This window comes from Myxine glutinosa, chromosome 14, assembly GCF_964187855.1.
Source record: "Myxine glutinosa chromosome 14, kmMyxGlut1.1, whole genome shotgun sequence".
NCBI classification, from domain to species: Eukaryota; Metazoa; Chordata; class Myxini; order Myxiniformes; family Myxinidae; genus Myxine; species Myxine glutinosa.
Genome location: NC_136274.1, coordinates 78,662,756 through 78,677,628, shown reverse-complemented (window position 1 = coordinate 78,677,628; position 14,873 = coordinate 78,662,756). Strand labels below are relative to the sequence as shown.

The following is a 14,873-nucleotide window of genomic DNA, read 5'->3' as shown; positions in this document are numbered from 1 at the left end:
CCATCATTTTTCGCAATTCATCATTTGTCTTCCTCTCTCTCAACGATACTCCGCACATCCACCGAACCATTCGCATTTCCACCCTTTCCAGCCTTCGTTGCTGCTCTACATTCATGACCCAAGTCTCGCTCCCATAAATCATAACACTTCTCACACATGCAGCATACACCTTTCCCTTCAGCTTCAACTACACTCCCCTCCTCATCTTTTTTTAAAGGTCATAGATCAAAAATAAATTCCAAGGAAAATTGAAAAACTATTTCAAAAGGTCTTATCTACTAATAAAATCGAGGTTGTGCACATTATATTATCGTTGACCCAAGCAAGAAACAAAAATGCCAACAATGTAAGCTTATTTGATTTGTGTGGAGTCTCCTTCTATTTTGAGTGATCACCGTATTTTCTGGCATACAAGTCGAAACGTTTTTTTCCCTGAAAGTCCGGGCCTCGACTTGTACTCAGAATCGACTTATCTATGGTTTAATACGTTGAATTGTATAACTGAAAAATATTTGCAAAGTGCGATATTTTCTGAAATAAATTGGCCAATTTAACAAGCTGCAGCAAGTTTACACTAGAAATTACGACATTAAGCAAAACTAAGGTAAGAAGACGAGATATTTCCTTGGACGTAGTGTTCTAATAGGGTGAGGGGAGGGGTGGATTGGGGTGACTGTGGAGAGGGTGTAAGTTCCCAGGGCACATTTTCAGTCAGTGAATCTGGAATCGAGAAATCTCCGATTGAGCTGTCGAACGGCTGTGTGGCGAATCCGGAGTGGAGAAGTCGTCACCGAGGTGCCGAAGGATTGTGCGATCAGTAAAAAAACAAAAATAAAAACACCTTTAGAGGCCATTTTTCCCCGCAAAGCGAGGGTTGTCCTTTTTCGGGCACCGTGGTTGTTGTTGTTTTTGTTGGTCCCCTTTTTGAAGCAATGTTTTACGGCCGGATGCCCTTCCTGCCGCCAACCCTGTTTGTCGCCTTTTACGACACACAGGGAATTACCAGTGAACTGGTACTCAATTAGCCGACCTCGGAAGGATGACAGGCTGAGTCAACCCCCCTGGCGTAAATTCAGCGATCGATCGGGATTCGAACCCTGGATCCTAGGATCCTAAGCTGGCACCCTAGCCGCTAAGCCAACACCAGGCTGTGCGATCAGTGCACCAGGGAAATACGAACACTGTATTTGTATGAAGAGGATTCGTGTGTTGAGAAAAGCAAGAAGGTTAATCGTGGCTGCAAGTAGGTTGGTGGTCTTTCCGTCTTCTACTGACTCCTCTCTGGCCTTGCCCCCCCCCCCCCCCCCAGCTCTCTCTGGGCTCTGTCCCGCAAATATTCCTACAGGTCGCACAAGATCTGCCTGCAACTCTCTTATGGTTAAACTGCCAAAATCAAGACTCTCTGCTCACCTTCACTCCTTCATTCCTCTTTTCTCCTGCCTCTGGAACAAACTCCCTCACTCTCTTCAATCCCACTCCACCCTCCAGGTCTTTAAAACAGCTGTTCACCACCATCTCTTATCTTCCCCCATCCAAAACCTTGATCTTTTCTACCCCCGCTAATTTCACCCCAATTCCACTTTTTTGAAATACGAACTTCTGTCCTGGAAGTCCTTGGTGTCCTTGTGTTTTATACTTCTCCCGCCCCCCCCCCCCCCCGCACCCCTTCCCACGCCTCCTCCCCCCAAGCCCTCTCCCTCCCACACATCTCCCTGCTCTCAAATGTTGTGTTTGTGTGCTTCCCCTTCTCTCCCCATCTTGTCTTCCGCTCCCTCTTTTTATATATTTTGTTTGTCTAGTTGATTTGTTTGTGAAGTAAATGTTAGCTTTTTCACGAGCCTCGATTCAGTATACAAAAAAAAAAAAAAAAAAAAAAAAAAAGCCAGGTGGACAAACATTGAGTGCTTGTATTGCAAGTGTCAGGTGTCCATTTTTAGTAAGGAGCAATGCACTGCGATAAAATGTATACGAGTCGGTGTCTAATGATTGTGTAGCTTGTTTTAAATAGTGTACCCTTATTATGACGAAAAGAAAAGAAAAAAAAATAACCACCTTTAGAGGCCGTTTTTCCCAGCAGAGCGGGGGTTGGCTTGTACGCTTGCATGACAAACATGTTAAAAACTATTCACATTCCTAATTTATCCAAAAGATTGTCACACAAAGTAATTCAAATAATATGCACAAAACAGATTATTCATATTCATGATCCTGGAAGTACCGTAGCTGACGATGCGTTGCGAGTGTCCGGGAGGAATGAACACTACTGTTGTTCTGAATGACAGGTTTGCTAACTACCTCAGTTTATTTTGCTTCCTCTTGTACTCCAAATAGACTTATCTATTAATTAAATGGGGAAATTAGCCAATTTGACTTGGACTCCACAAAAAAATATATGATAAACACCTCATCAAAGCAACAATATTGTGAAAGGTTTCAACAGCGTCACCTGAAGGATGTATATTGTGCCATTTCACATGTGATGTGATCTGCATAAAGAATATTTTAGCTCGGAATCGAGTTTCGTAACATTATCATTACAACTTCGCAATTGGAGTAAACTATCACGAGGAACCTAAATGAACATTATTATACATTCAAGACTTCTGACTTGTATACGAGTTGGTGTTGGAGGATTCGAGGAGGATCCAAGGAGGATTCGAGGAAATCGAGAGGTTGGATTCAGCATGTGATGTACGAGAACACGTTGAACTTTTGGAGCATTCCGTATCGCGATGTTCAAGTGAAAGCAAGCGATGCATGTTATTGACTTTAAAGATCCAGGAAAATCTAAAAACCTACCAGAGATGAAGTGGGTGCTGCACACCGAGTCTTCATTTGGTTCACCATCCAATAGAACCACCTTTAGAGGCCACTTTTCCCCGCAGAGCAGGGGATGGCCTTTTTCGAGCACCGTGATCCCCTTTTTGAAGCAATGTTTTATGGCCGGATGCCCTTCCTGCCGCCAACCCTGTTAGTCGCCTCTTGCGACACACAGGGAATTACCAGTGAACTGGTACTCGATTTGCCCACCTCGGAAGGATGACGGGCTGAGTCAACCCCCCTGGTGCTAATTCCGCGATCGACCGGGATTCGAACCCAGGATCCGAGGATCCCAAGCCGGCACCCTAACCGCTAAGCCAATACCAGGATGGTTCACCATCCAATGGCTTTTCATCTCCAACTTTGCGGTATAAATATGTTCTTTACCACTTACCTTGCACTCCCTGGGACATAATGTGTTTTTGATGCAAAAATCCAACTGTAAGAGAAAAGGTGCATAACTTTCTTGTTAAAAAAAAAAGATAAACCCATCAAAAGTTTAATCTCTGATGTCATTGATGCAAATGTGAAGACTGAAGAGCAAATGCAAAAACATTCCATGATTATAGTTTTATAACAGAACATTTATGAATCCTCTTTAAAAAAAAAATAACACTATTGCATTGTACAACACCTACAAGGAAGGTGACACGGTTATAATTGAGAGTTGTAATCGCAATTTGAAAGAGACTCCGAAAAATTACTGAACTCGATCATCGGATATCGGTTTATTTTATACAAGATATTGTAGATGATTCCAACAATACAGTCTGTTCCTCAACAATAGCAAATCCATGAGAAACATTTACAAAATCAGAATATGAACATGATATTAACATGAGAAAACTAAAATGAAAAGTTCATGTGATTTGAATTTACAGATGGAAATCGCATTTTGAAAAAGGTTAAACTAAAAGATGACACGGTTCCCTAGACTTGCAAATTATATGATTTGAATGAAGAACAAAGTTTCAACTCGTTTTATGCTCAAGAATTACAAAAGACAAAACCGTTTCAATTAAAGTTTATTTCAAAGCGATGCATTCGAACACGAAAGACAGACTTATGTTGAACAAGCATCCTTGAGATAATATACCCTGGAACCCAAACCGTAGCAGATGATGCTCTTCTAGGCAATGGATCAGCGCATCACCTTCCTCTATTATACACTTCCGCGGACGCTCGAGGACCAAGCCCCAGATTATGTAATGGGGAGCATCGTGCAATGCTTTGTTAGCCCACATCGTTAACCCTCGCCCACAACCTTTTACCAGTCAAGTAAATGAATCGCATAAATTACCAAACCCTCTCCTGATACTCCCTTCCCTCCCCCTTCCCCCCAATACACTGCATACCTCTCCCCTACCTTGGTACATCTCTCCCCCCTGCCCCCCGATACACTACATACCTCTCCCCTACCTTGGTACATCTCTCCTACCTGCCCCCCGATATACTCCATACCTCTCCCCTACCTTGGTACATCTTTCTCCCCTGCTCCCCAATACACTCCATACCACTCCCCTACCTTGGTACATCTCCCCCTCCCCCCCCCATCCCCACCCCATGGTACATCCCCACTCCCCCGGTACATCTTCCATCCCCCCAGTACATCCCTGCTCCCCCTAGCAGCCAAACCACCACATGGAACTGACTCATTGAATTTAATCATTTATTTGAAACGTGAACACATCATTAGGCAGGTGTGGAAAAGTTTATTGGGGGATTGGGGAGAGGGTGGGTGGGGGGTGGGGCAGTAAAGATATTTTTATACTGTCTTTGAATATTCCCTTTTTACAGCACAAAATGTTGGCTGTAAACAAAAGTCGCCGCAGCTGCTCTTTCCGGGTGTTTGACTTTGTATAAAACTAGCATGGCTACCTGGCGTTGCCCGGTGCTGTTCTAATCTTGTTGGCATTTTGAAGAAATCAAATTTTGTTTTTCAGTGTTTTTGTGGAGGCCTAAAACACTTCCCTATACCCACTAAGGAATGAGGTCGTGGATCATTCCATATCATCTTTCACATAGTGACAATGGCTTCGGCATTTTTTGTTTGTTTGTTTTTTGTATACAAAGTCGAGGCTCGTGTAAGAGCTGACACATAAAACACATGAAATCATAAACAGAAACACACATAAAACGTAATAAAGGGAGTGGGAGAGAGAGGTAAGCACACAAGCACAACAGTAGAGAACAGGTGCAAGGTAGAGTCCCTGTATAAAGAGAGTTGTGTCAACTCAAATTTGGACGCCATTTTGTGTCTAAGTGTGTCGGATTAGATATACATGTACATTCGCGATATGGGGTGATATATTCTAAACCTGCTAAAAAAAAATTTACTACACATATTTAGTCTTATTATTACATACAGGTGATATTTGTTTTGTCAAAAACTCAGCTATTGCCGTGAAAAAGAGCTGTGTGGTGATATTAAAAGTGGTATGGCAATGCATATTACAAGCCAACACTGCATATAAGAGCTAACATTATAAGTAAGACAAACCAATGCTGTCGTTCTCTGAATTTTAATAACTTTTAGAAAGGAGTGTGGGCATTTTGCCCACACTCCTTTCTAAAAGTGTGGGCATAACATAAGAGTGTGGAGTGTGGGCAAAATCCCAAAATCCAATCTAATCCTCTCCATAAGAAAGGAGTGTGGGCATAACCAACACAGTTTAATTTTAATGAGCTGTCATGTACTAGTACTTCCACAACAGAAAATCACATGGACAATCTTCCGGAAGATGGCCAGACAAATCGCTAGCTCTATCGACCACATGTATATTGATATCAAACAGGGATAACAGCTTTTGAAAGTTGAGCCAGTTTTAAATGTGGGTTCACAAATACACCTGTTTTACTGCATTAATCACCTAGAAATATTGTATGTTTTGGGAACGATAGCTGTCACCAGGTTAAATATATAGGGATTGTCCAATGTGCAAAATCTTCCATCACTACAATTTGGCCATAAATCCCGGGGTGGGAAATATTTGAGCAAATATGCCACAAGACGCATGAGCACTGTACAAAGCAAACAATAACTCGTCAAATTTTGGACGTATGGATGGCTGCACAACCCGCAAAAAAATTGAGCAGGTCCCCCCCTAAAATTGCTTTTATGATTGCCGATTAGGCTAAAGATTTTAAACCAAAAAAATAACTTGCCTCGGAATAAGTTTTGAATGGACGGACAGACAACTGAAAACAAAACGGACCATGGGTTTCCCACCCCTATAAAATCAAAATTAATTCCCTCTGAAAAAATACAGTGACATTGCCCGCAGACTACCCAACCGCAGACCAGGCAATGTCACTGTACCGGGACATTTCATCAATCGATGACAATATGCGGTCCGCTAGGACTACCCGAAAAAAATTGAGCAGGGTTCTTCCCACGGAAATGCATTTTTGGTCAGCTCCTTGAAGATTATAAACAAACACAAATCACTTCCCTTTAAAAGGGTTTTCAACGGACAGACAACCAAAAAAAAACCGAGCAGATAGAATTGCTTTTGAACATCGATCATCAAGCGGCGTGGACCTACCTGGCAGAGTCTCGAGGAGTCGATCGCTTTCCAGCTCTTTCGTCTGACTTTCGCTTCCCAAATTTGTCTTCTGACTTTATCACTTGGAAATCTATACATCTTATATTTCCCAGATTGGTTTGAACAACCAAAAGCAGAACAACCAGTCATTTTGTTTGGCAATAAACAACATTCCCGTACCAAGCTGACGTTCACGCACGGTGAAGTTAGACACAAAATGGCGCCACGAAATCACGTGACCAGAAATCTCGGGTCAGCGCATGGCGCAACTCTCTTTATACAGGGACTCTAGTGCAAGGTATAAAACAAATGGACACCATAGAGTTTTGTTTTTAATCCAACTTTTTTTTTCTTCCAAGTTTCAATTTTTTATTTTACCTAAAACATTTCCCGGCACTCGATGATGAACCTGAGTTTGACGATCTCCTAGGAAAATGGCGATAGACAGACAGACATCTCTCTTCTACTATCGATAAGTAAGCGACCATTTCCATCACTTTATTTTTCTTACTTTGTAATGACAGGAGCCTCCACAAAAGCCTTTTCAACTCCCATGCAAATATCAAAATGATGGAGGGATACGTTTGTTAATCACAACTTTTTGATGTTGAAAGGTAAAGGAATCGACGTTTTCTTTGCGTGTACACAGCACGAGGCTACTGCACTTTGTGGTTTGTATAACGTCTGCGGATATGGCTATGATACCGATGCAGTGTTCTCCTTGAATTCAGGAATGCAGTGGCCTACTCCTTTCAAAATGACCTTGGGGAAGAGCAGTTACTTTTGTTATAGCGGGAATGAATAGAGAGTGAAGTCTCCTTTCCTTTATTGTGTGGACTCGTGTAAAGGAAGTCTTTGAGATACAACAAACAACAGGCATTTTAAGGCCATTTTCCCTGCCAGAGCGGGGGTTAGCCTTGTGGTTACCCATGACAATCTTCTCCATTTTGCCCTATTTTCTGCATCTCTCCTTGTAAACCCCCTTGCCCGCATTTCTTCTTCCACCATCTTTAGCCAATTCTTTCTCGGTCTTCCCCGTCCTCTACTTCCGTCTACATTAATTTCCATCACTCTTCTCAACCAGTCACTTTCATCCTTCCTCAACATATGACCAAACAATCTCAACCTGTTCCTCTTCATAGCATCAATCACAGGCTCTATTCCCATCATCTTTCGCAATTCATCATTTGTCTTCCTCTCTCTCAACGATACTCCACACATCCACCGAACCATTCGCATTTCCACCCTTTCCAGCCTTCGTTGCTGCTCTATGTTCATTACCCATGTCTCGCTCCCATAAATCATAACACTTCTCACACATGCAGCATACACCTTTCCCTTCAGCTTCAATGACACTCCGCTCCTCATCAGCACGCCACTCAGTTCCAGAAACTTCTTCCATGCACATCTCACTCTAACAACCGTCGCTTTGCGATGCATGAAAGTCTTTGAGATGCATGTTCATAAAATTGTATTAATGAATAAGGGTTTAAAATTAGCCTCAAACACTTCATTTAAACAAGTATACAGTAAATATATATGTGCAGTAACGTAGTATACGAAGCCTGGTGTTGGCTTAGCGGTTAAGGTGCTGGCTTGGGATCCTAGGATCCTGGGTTCGAATCCCGGTCGATCGCTGAATGAACGCCAGGGGGGTTGACTCAGCCTGTCATCTTTCCGAGGTCGGCAAATTGAGTACCAGCTTGCTGGGATGAATGTGCCGGTGTGCGCCCCGGTTTAGAATAAGTACACCGTATCCCTGCGTGTTGTAAGAGGCGACTAAAGGGCTGGCGTCAGGAAGGGCATCCGGCCATAAAACATTGCTTCAAAAAGGGAACCATGATGATTGTCATGGGGACCGCAAAGCTAACCCCCGCTCTAGCAGGGAAAATTGCCTTAAAAAGGGAATTTTTATTTATTTAGTAACTTAGTATACCAGTACAGTATTACGACACTAATAATAAGTAACGGGTTTTAAACGACGTTATGACTATTCATTATTGACGGGATATCTCGGAGGTGGCGTGCTCGCCTTTGAGCTGTCTCATTTGGGATTGGTTGTACCTGACTATAACCTGTTGGTCTGGTGCCCTGTAGATAAGGTGCTGCATCATGTAGTCTGTCCCTCAAGGGGGGGGTGGGGGGGGGTGTGGGAGGTTGGGGGGAAGATGGGACGTTAAGCTGCCTGTTTCATTTGTTAGCATTTGGCCGGTCGGCGTTTCATACCACAGTCCCTTTGGAAAAGAGTACATTGTGTGCTGGTATCCCGGCCAAATTACTGTCCTGGCTATCAGCACAGTTGTGGCAAAACATACAGAATCCTCAGCCATTGAAAGGATGGAAGACACCACTTGGGCCACACCGTCGATGGACAATGGATGCTCACTATGATTGTTTTTCATTGTCCCCAGATTACGCCAGCGCTTGGGTTCCTCGCTGTGATTCTCATTGGTGCCATCGTTCCAGAGCCACGGCGCGGCTCTGCCGAAAGGGACCAGTACTCAAACCTCGTACGAACACGTTGGATCACGGACATAAAGTGTCTACTATACAAGTACATTCTGAATCTTGCGGAGGATATTGCTTACTATTTACCTCTACTTCATGAACCAGAGTTTAAACAGATTGCCTCCTTTACCCACAGATAATGTGTTTTTTTGTATACGATGTCGAGGCTCGTGGAGCAGCTAGAACATAGAACGGATCAGGACTTGACAGAATACAAGGAATAGCAGAAAGAGTGGTAGGGAGTGGGTAGGAGGGAGGGGGTGGGACAACACACCAACAACGGGGTTGAGGGACAAAATAGAGGGACACTTGGAGAAATAAGGGATGTGGGGAAGAATGGGGACTCGGGGAGGACGTGCGGTGAACAAGAGGAATATAGCTGTAAACTCTCGGAAGGAAAAACTGGAAACTCGGAAAAAGGTGGGCTTCGGAAGGGTCAATGGGGATAGGAAAGATTATGTGCTCCTCGGTGAGGATGAGGGATAGGGGGTGATCTGAGATAGTGGTAAACAGCTGTCTTGAAGATTTGGAGGGAAGAATTAGATTGAAGAGAGTAAGGAAATTGTTTCTCCAGGTGGGGAAAAAGAAGAGGGTGGCTGTCAGACTTCAGCAGATGGGGGTGGCTGGAAGACCAGGTGCACCCTGCAGAAACCTAGACTAGGGGTAGTGGGGAGGGGGACCTAGCACGGAAAGGGCAGAGGATGCAAGATCAGTAATGAGGCAGAGCAAGACAGAGTGACCATCGACATGTCTGCAATGTGGAAGTGATAGGCCAATAGATTCGGCTTCATCACAGGAGATTCCAATGATCTTGAAGGCCTTGGTTTCCACAACGTCAAGGTGAGCAGGATGTAAGGCAGTGGAGCCACCCAGAGAGGACAGCAGTACTCCATCAAGCTGCAAATGAAGGCCTTGGTGTGCAGGTGTGCCAAGGAAAGTATTTGCATGATGGAGGATGCCACGTCAGTGACTGTCTTTGGAGGCCAACTGAGAAATATGGTTTTCTCAAGAAACATCATGGCTAATAGTGAGGTGCATGAGCTTGCGTGATTGAACCTTTTCAAGAGGATTGTTAAGAAAGTAGAATGGTGGGTTTGCCAGGCGATCCTTTGTGAGAGATTTGTCAGCATTGAAAGACGTATTCCGAGTGTTTGACCATTTTGACCAAGAGGCTGATGCTATCTTTCTGAAGGATGATGGATGTCAAGGCAGAGGTTGGAGTCATCAGCAAAGAGAAAGAGGATTTTCCAGAGAGTCAGAAAGAGTCATTGATGAAGATTAGGAATAGGATGGGGCCTAGAACATTGTCTGGGAGTACTCCATCTGTGGCAGGAAGAGAAGAAAGGATCCCATTGAGAGCCACACATTAGCTATGAGAGTAGACGAAGTGAGTAAGCTGAGTGGAGCTGTCCTTGGATTCCATAGGCAGAGAGTTTGGAGAGCAAGGCCGGATGCCAGACTGTATCGACTTCTCGAGATTTGTCCAGAGAGACGACCCTGATCTCTTGTCTGACATTGTGAGCCTCCGTCTATTGTTGGGAGAGTAGGGGCAGCAAGTCCAAGGTGCAGTGACCTGATCTAAATCAGAATTGATGATCTGACATCAGGATTTTTGATTTGGGGAAAAGGAAGGATTTCATGGTGACTGTGATGATGCATTCCATGACCTTGATGATTGGAAGTCAGCTGATCGTTAGGATCTGTTTTTGCACCTCATTTCTGTAATGCAGTGATGTTGGCTAGCAGAAAGAGGTTGTAGAAGAGCAGGTTTTTAGGACACTTGCGCTGACGCTGTTTAGACCTGTTGCAGAATCAGAGTCGAGGGTTGCTCGAGACTTGTCCACCTTCTCAGGTGCGAAAGACAGAGTCCAGGAGCATTTTGGTGCGATTGGGTAGGGTAGATACAGAGAATGAGGGGTTGGGGACACAATATCTGGAAGCAAACACAGAATTGAGGCGTTCGGCCTTCTCACGAGTAGTGTTAGCTGTTGTGCCATTTTAAGTGAGGGAAGCGATGGAGGGGAGCATATGATGCGTGTTTTCTGGCTCTCCTGAGTGTGGACGAATACTTGTTGCGGGCTTTGTGGAATGATCTGAGCTTGTCTTTGGTCAGATTTGCCTTCCAGGAAGTGAATGCAAGTTGTTTAAAGGCAGTTGCCTCACCACAGGATTCAGTGTACCATGGGCAAGAGGAAGGGTGGGATAGCTGAAGAGGAGAAGGGATGAATCTGTGCACAAGAGAGAGTGTTTCTGTGGAAGAATTCCCAAGCTGAGTTAATATCAGGGGTAGTAGATATAGGAGACCAATCATGAAGAGAGATCTTGCAGGCCCTGTCAATCTGCTTGAGTGAAATGCCAGACAAACCGGTATTGAGAAAGTTCTTTGAGAATACCAGAGAGAATTTGTCTGTCACCAGCACATGAACAGCTGAACCAATTGGAGCAGAGGAAGAGCGGGCTACATTAGCAGGGAAGTTGGTCATCACCAAGTCCAGAAGGGACAATTTCCCATTGGGAGAAATCCGGAACAGAAAGGTCTCAGATTGAGTCAGGCCTATGGAGTCACGGGAATCCTTTACTGGAGTGCCGTGGCTGGAGAGGGAGGTACCAACACCCAGCCAATTGGTGCGGTGACATTTGAAATCGCCACATATGAGGAAGAGACAGTTGGAATGAGTGGTTCAAAGTCGGTAAATGTTGGCTGAGAGGGAGATGTAAATTGAGTCGTCGCTGATCAGAGGACAGTTCAGCACAGACAAATAAGAAGTGGGGGAGGAGGGGTCAGGGCAAAGGTACTCCTGGGGGTTTGGAGGTGTAAGAACGGTGTTAGGACGGTGAGAAATTGAGTTAATGATGTAAAGTGCAACTCTGCCGCCAGGACGTGGTTTAGGTCTATCAAACCAGTGGAAACTATAGACAGGGATAGACACGAAGGATTGAAGGACATCCTGTGGGATGAAGGATGCACGGTTTAACAGTGACCTGGATTGAGAGATTTATCAGTTTGGAGCGGCGGCCTAGGATGTTTGAGGTCCACATTGTTAGGGACAGGAAAGGAGGTGCCATTGGCAGGGTCTAGGAATGTGGAAAGGGGGTGCCATTGGCAGGGTCTAGGAATGTTGAAAGGGGGTGCCATTGGCAGGGTCTAGGAATGTGGAAAGGGGGTGCCATTGGCAGGGTCTAGGAATGTGGAAAGGGGGTGCCATTGGCAGGGTCTAGGAATGTGGAAAGGGGGTGCCATTGGCAGGGTCTCGGAATGTGGAAAGGGGGTGCCATTGGCAGGGTCTAGGAATGTGGAAAGGGGGTGCCATTGGCAGGGTCGAGGAATGTGGAAAGGGGGTGCCATTGGCAGGGTCTAGGAATGTGGAAAGGGGGTGCCATTGGCAGGGTCTAGGAATGTGGAAAGGGGGTGCCATTGGCAGGGTCTAGAAATGTGGAAAGGGGGTGCCATTGGCAGGGTCTAGGAATGTGGAAAGGGGGTGCCATTGGCAGGGTCGAGGAATGTGGAAAGGGGGTGCCATTGGCAGGGTCTAGGAATGTGGAAAGGGGGTGCCATTGGCAGGGTCTAGGAAAGTGGAAAGGGGGTGCCATTGGCAGGGTCTAGGAATGTGGAAAGGGGATGCCATTGGTAGGGTCTAGGAAAGTGGAAAGGGGGTGCCATTGGCAGGGTCTAGGAAAGTGGAAAGGGGGTGCCATTGGCAGGGTCTCGGAATGTGGAAAGGGGGTGCCATTGGCAGGGTCTAGGAATGTGGAAAGGGGATGCCATTGGTAGGGTCTAGGAATGTAGAAAGGGGGTGCCATTGGCAGGGTCTAGGAATGTGGAAAGGGGATGCCATTGGCAGGGTCTCGGAATGTGGAAAGGGGGTGCCATTGGCAGGGTCTAGGAATGTAGAAAGGGGGTGCCATTGGCAGGGTCTAGGAATGTGGAAAGGGGATGCCATTGGCAGGGTCTAGGAATGTGGAAAGGGGATGCCATTGGCAGGGTCTCGGAATGTGGAAAGGGGGTGCCATTGGCAGGGTCTAGGAATGTGGAAAGGGGGTGCCATTGGCAGGGTCTAGGAATGTGGAAAGGGGGTGCCATTGGCAGGGTCTAGGAATGTGGAAAGGGGATGCCATTGGTAGGGTCTAGGAATGTAGAAAGGGGGTGCCATTGGCAGGGTCTAGGAATGTGGAAAGGGGGTGCCATTGGCAGGGTCTAGGAAAGTGGAAAGGGGGTGCCATTGGCAGGGTCTAGGAAAGTGGAAAGGGGGTGCCATTGGCAGGGTCTAGGAAAGTGGAAAGGGGGTGGTGGAGCTAGGAGAGGGGTGGGACATGGGAGCTGTGATGGAGCGATTTTGGGGGAAAGCGAGACTGGAAGGGTATGGGGTGATGGCTAGATTAGGTTTGGGAAGGAAACCTTTTGAAGAATAAGAATAGGTCCTGATGATGAAGAAGACAAACACAAATGGTCTGACAGAGAAATAAGGAAATTGAAGCATTTTAAAAATGTTATTAAAAGCTTTTAAAGTCATTCAATTGATATAATCAATTTGCAGGTATTGACAAAAAGAAGGGTTAAAGAAAGAATGGAGGAAGTAAATCCAGGCACAATGAGTTCATGATTTGTTTTGTAGAGTGAAAAAAAAAAGAAAAAAGAAAAGATAAAGTTGAAAGGACAACACTTTGGAGAAGGAAGGCGGAATGAGGCACACGGCATCAGAGCAGAGGTGGAATTTGCATGTCGACTAGCTGAGGCCTGGGCGAGTATGCAAGACACTCAAGGACACAAATTTGACAATACATTGTAACAAGGTTTGGTTAAATCCGAAAAGTTGGGTAAAAGCACAAATAGTAACACGGACGATAAGGTGATAGACACGACTGATCTGGTTTGGGGGAACCTAGCCTTGGTGACCTGGAAGGAGGAACTGCACGACCCAGTGTCTCACCTGCTCAGACCCGGAAGCATATGGTGTAGCAAAAGTTGGAGCAGAACTTTAAACCTTGACTCATAAAGCACAACCGACTTGTAATGCTTCCCTTCCACCTTTTCCTTCTTCCCGTCCATGCAGCCCAAGCTTCATGTGGTCTTCATTGGGCTTCACAAGCGTATCCTTTGTGACAGGTGCACTCATGCTCTGGTCCCCCAAGTTTCTGGTCCTGGCGCAGGTGGTACAAGGCACACTGGAGCCCTGCCAAAGTTCCGACTGTGACGGTTATAACAGGTATTGCCAACCGTGGAATGGGAATTTGCATTGTGACTGAATTTAGGTTGTGAATGATAACAACTCCCCACGGCATGTTTTGAAAACGGGAGGCCATCATTAGCCGGTATCCTGGTCTATTTCCTTGTTTGGGATGAGCTGTATTACCAACACTTCCGATAATAGGCACGAGTGCGGGGAGGTGCATATGGCATGGAGACACTGCAGTAATTTCATACCTATCCATCATGTACAGTAAGTAGCGTGTGCGCGTGCGTGCGTTCCGTGCGTCAGCAAAAATGAACGTGCAGACCCTTCAGAGTTTGTAGGGAAGTGGGAAGGAGGTGCATGACCTGTTCCAAATTGCTCCGTGCTCGCTCACCTTTACATGGAAGTAAAAAGTGCTTTGTACCAGGAAGCAGAAGTGTCTGCTTCCATCACATTTTGACAGTTTTCAAGGATATGTTACTGCTGCATGTAGCAAATGGACATTGGAATGGGATTCGGTTACAAATTTGACCTGTCGGTTGCTCCTCTACCGAGGTGCGGCTACACTGCCGATGTAATTGGGGTAGGAATGAGGAATTTGGCCAGGAATGCCACACAGTGTCCTACTTTTTGGGCACCATGGCATTGTTAATGTCAAACATCCAATGCCAGCAGACTTGAACTGGCGTCCACCCGCTGGCAAGCGTACTCGTGATGGAATGCACTGCCTGCGGAACACCAGGATAAGTTTATTATCAGGCTGGGAATTGAACACAGGTGAGACAGCACGAAAGCGAGCGCTCTCTTCCTTTGAGCTGTCCAGTAGTTC

The 14,873-nt window shown here is 45.5% G+C and overlaps 1 protein-coding gene across 1 annotated transcript in view; it reads left to right on the top strand.

The window, feature by feature from the left end:
• The window catches only part of SPNS1 (SPNS lysolipid transporter 1, lysophospholipid), a 36,660-nt gene that overhangs the window by 12,181 nt on the left and 9,606 nt on the right, over positions 1–14,873 (top strand). Inside the window, exons 6-7 of the mRNA XM_068136214.2 lie at positions 8,777–8,919; positions 13,925–14,077. Of these exons, the coding sequence (XP_067992315.2) occupies positions 8,777–8,919; positions 13,925–14,077 (296 nt within the window). The remainder of the gene's footprint in view (positions 1–8,776; positions 8,920–13,924; positions 14,078–14,873) is intronic.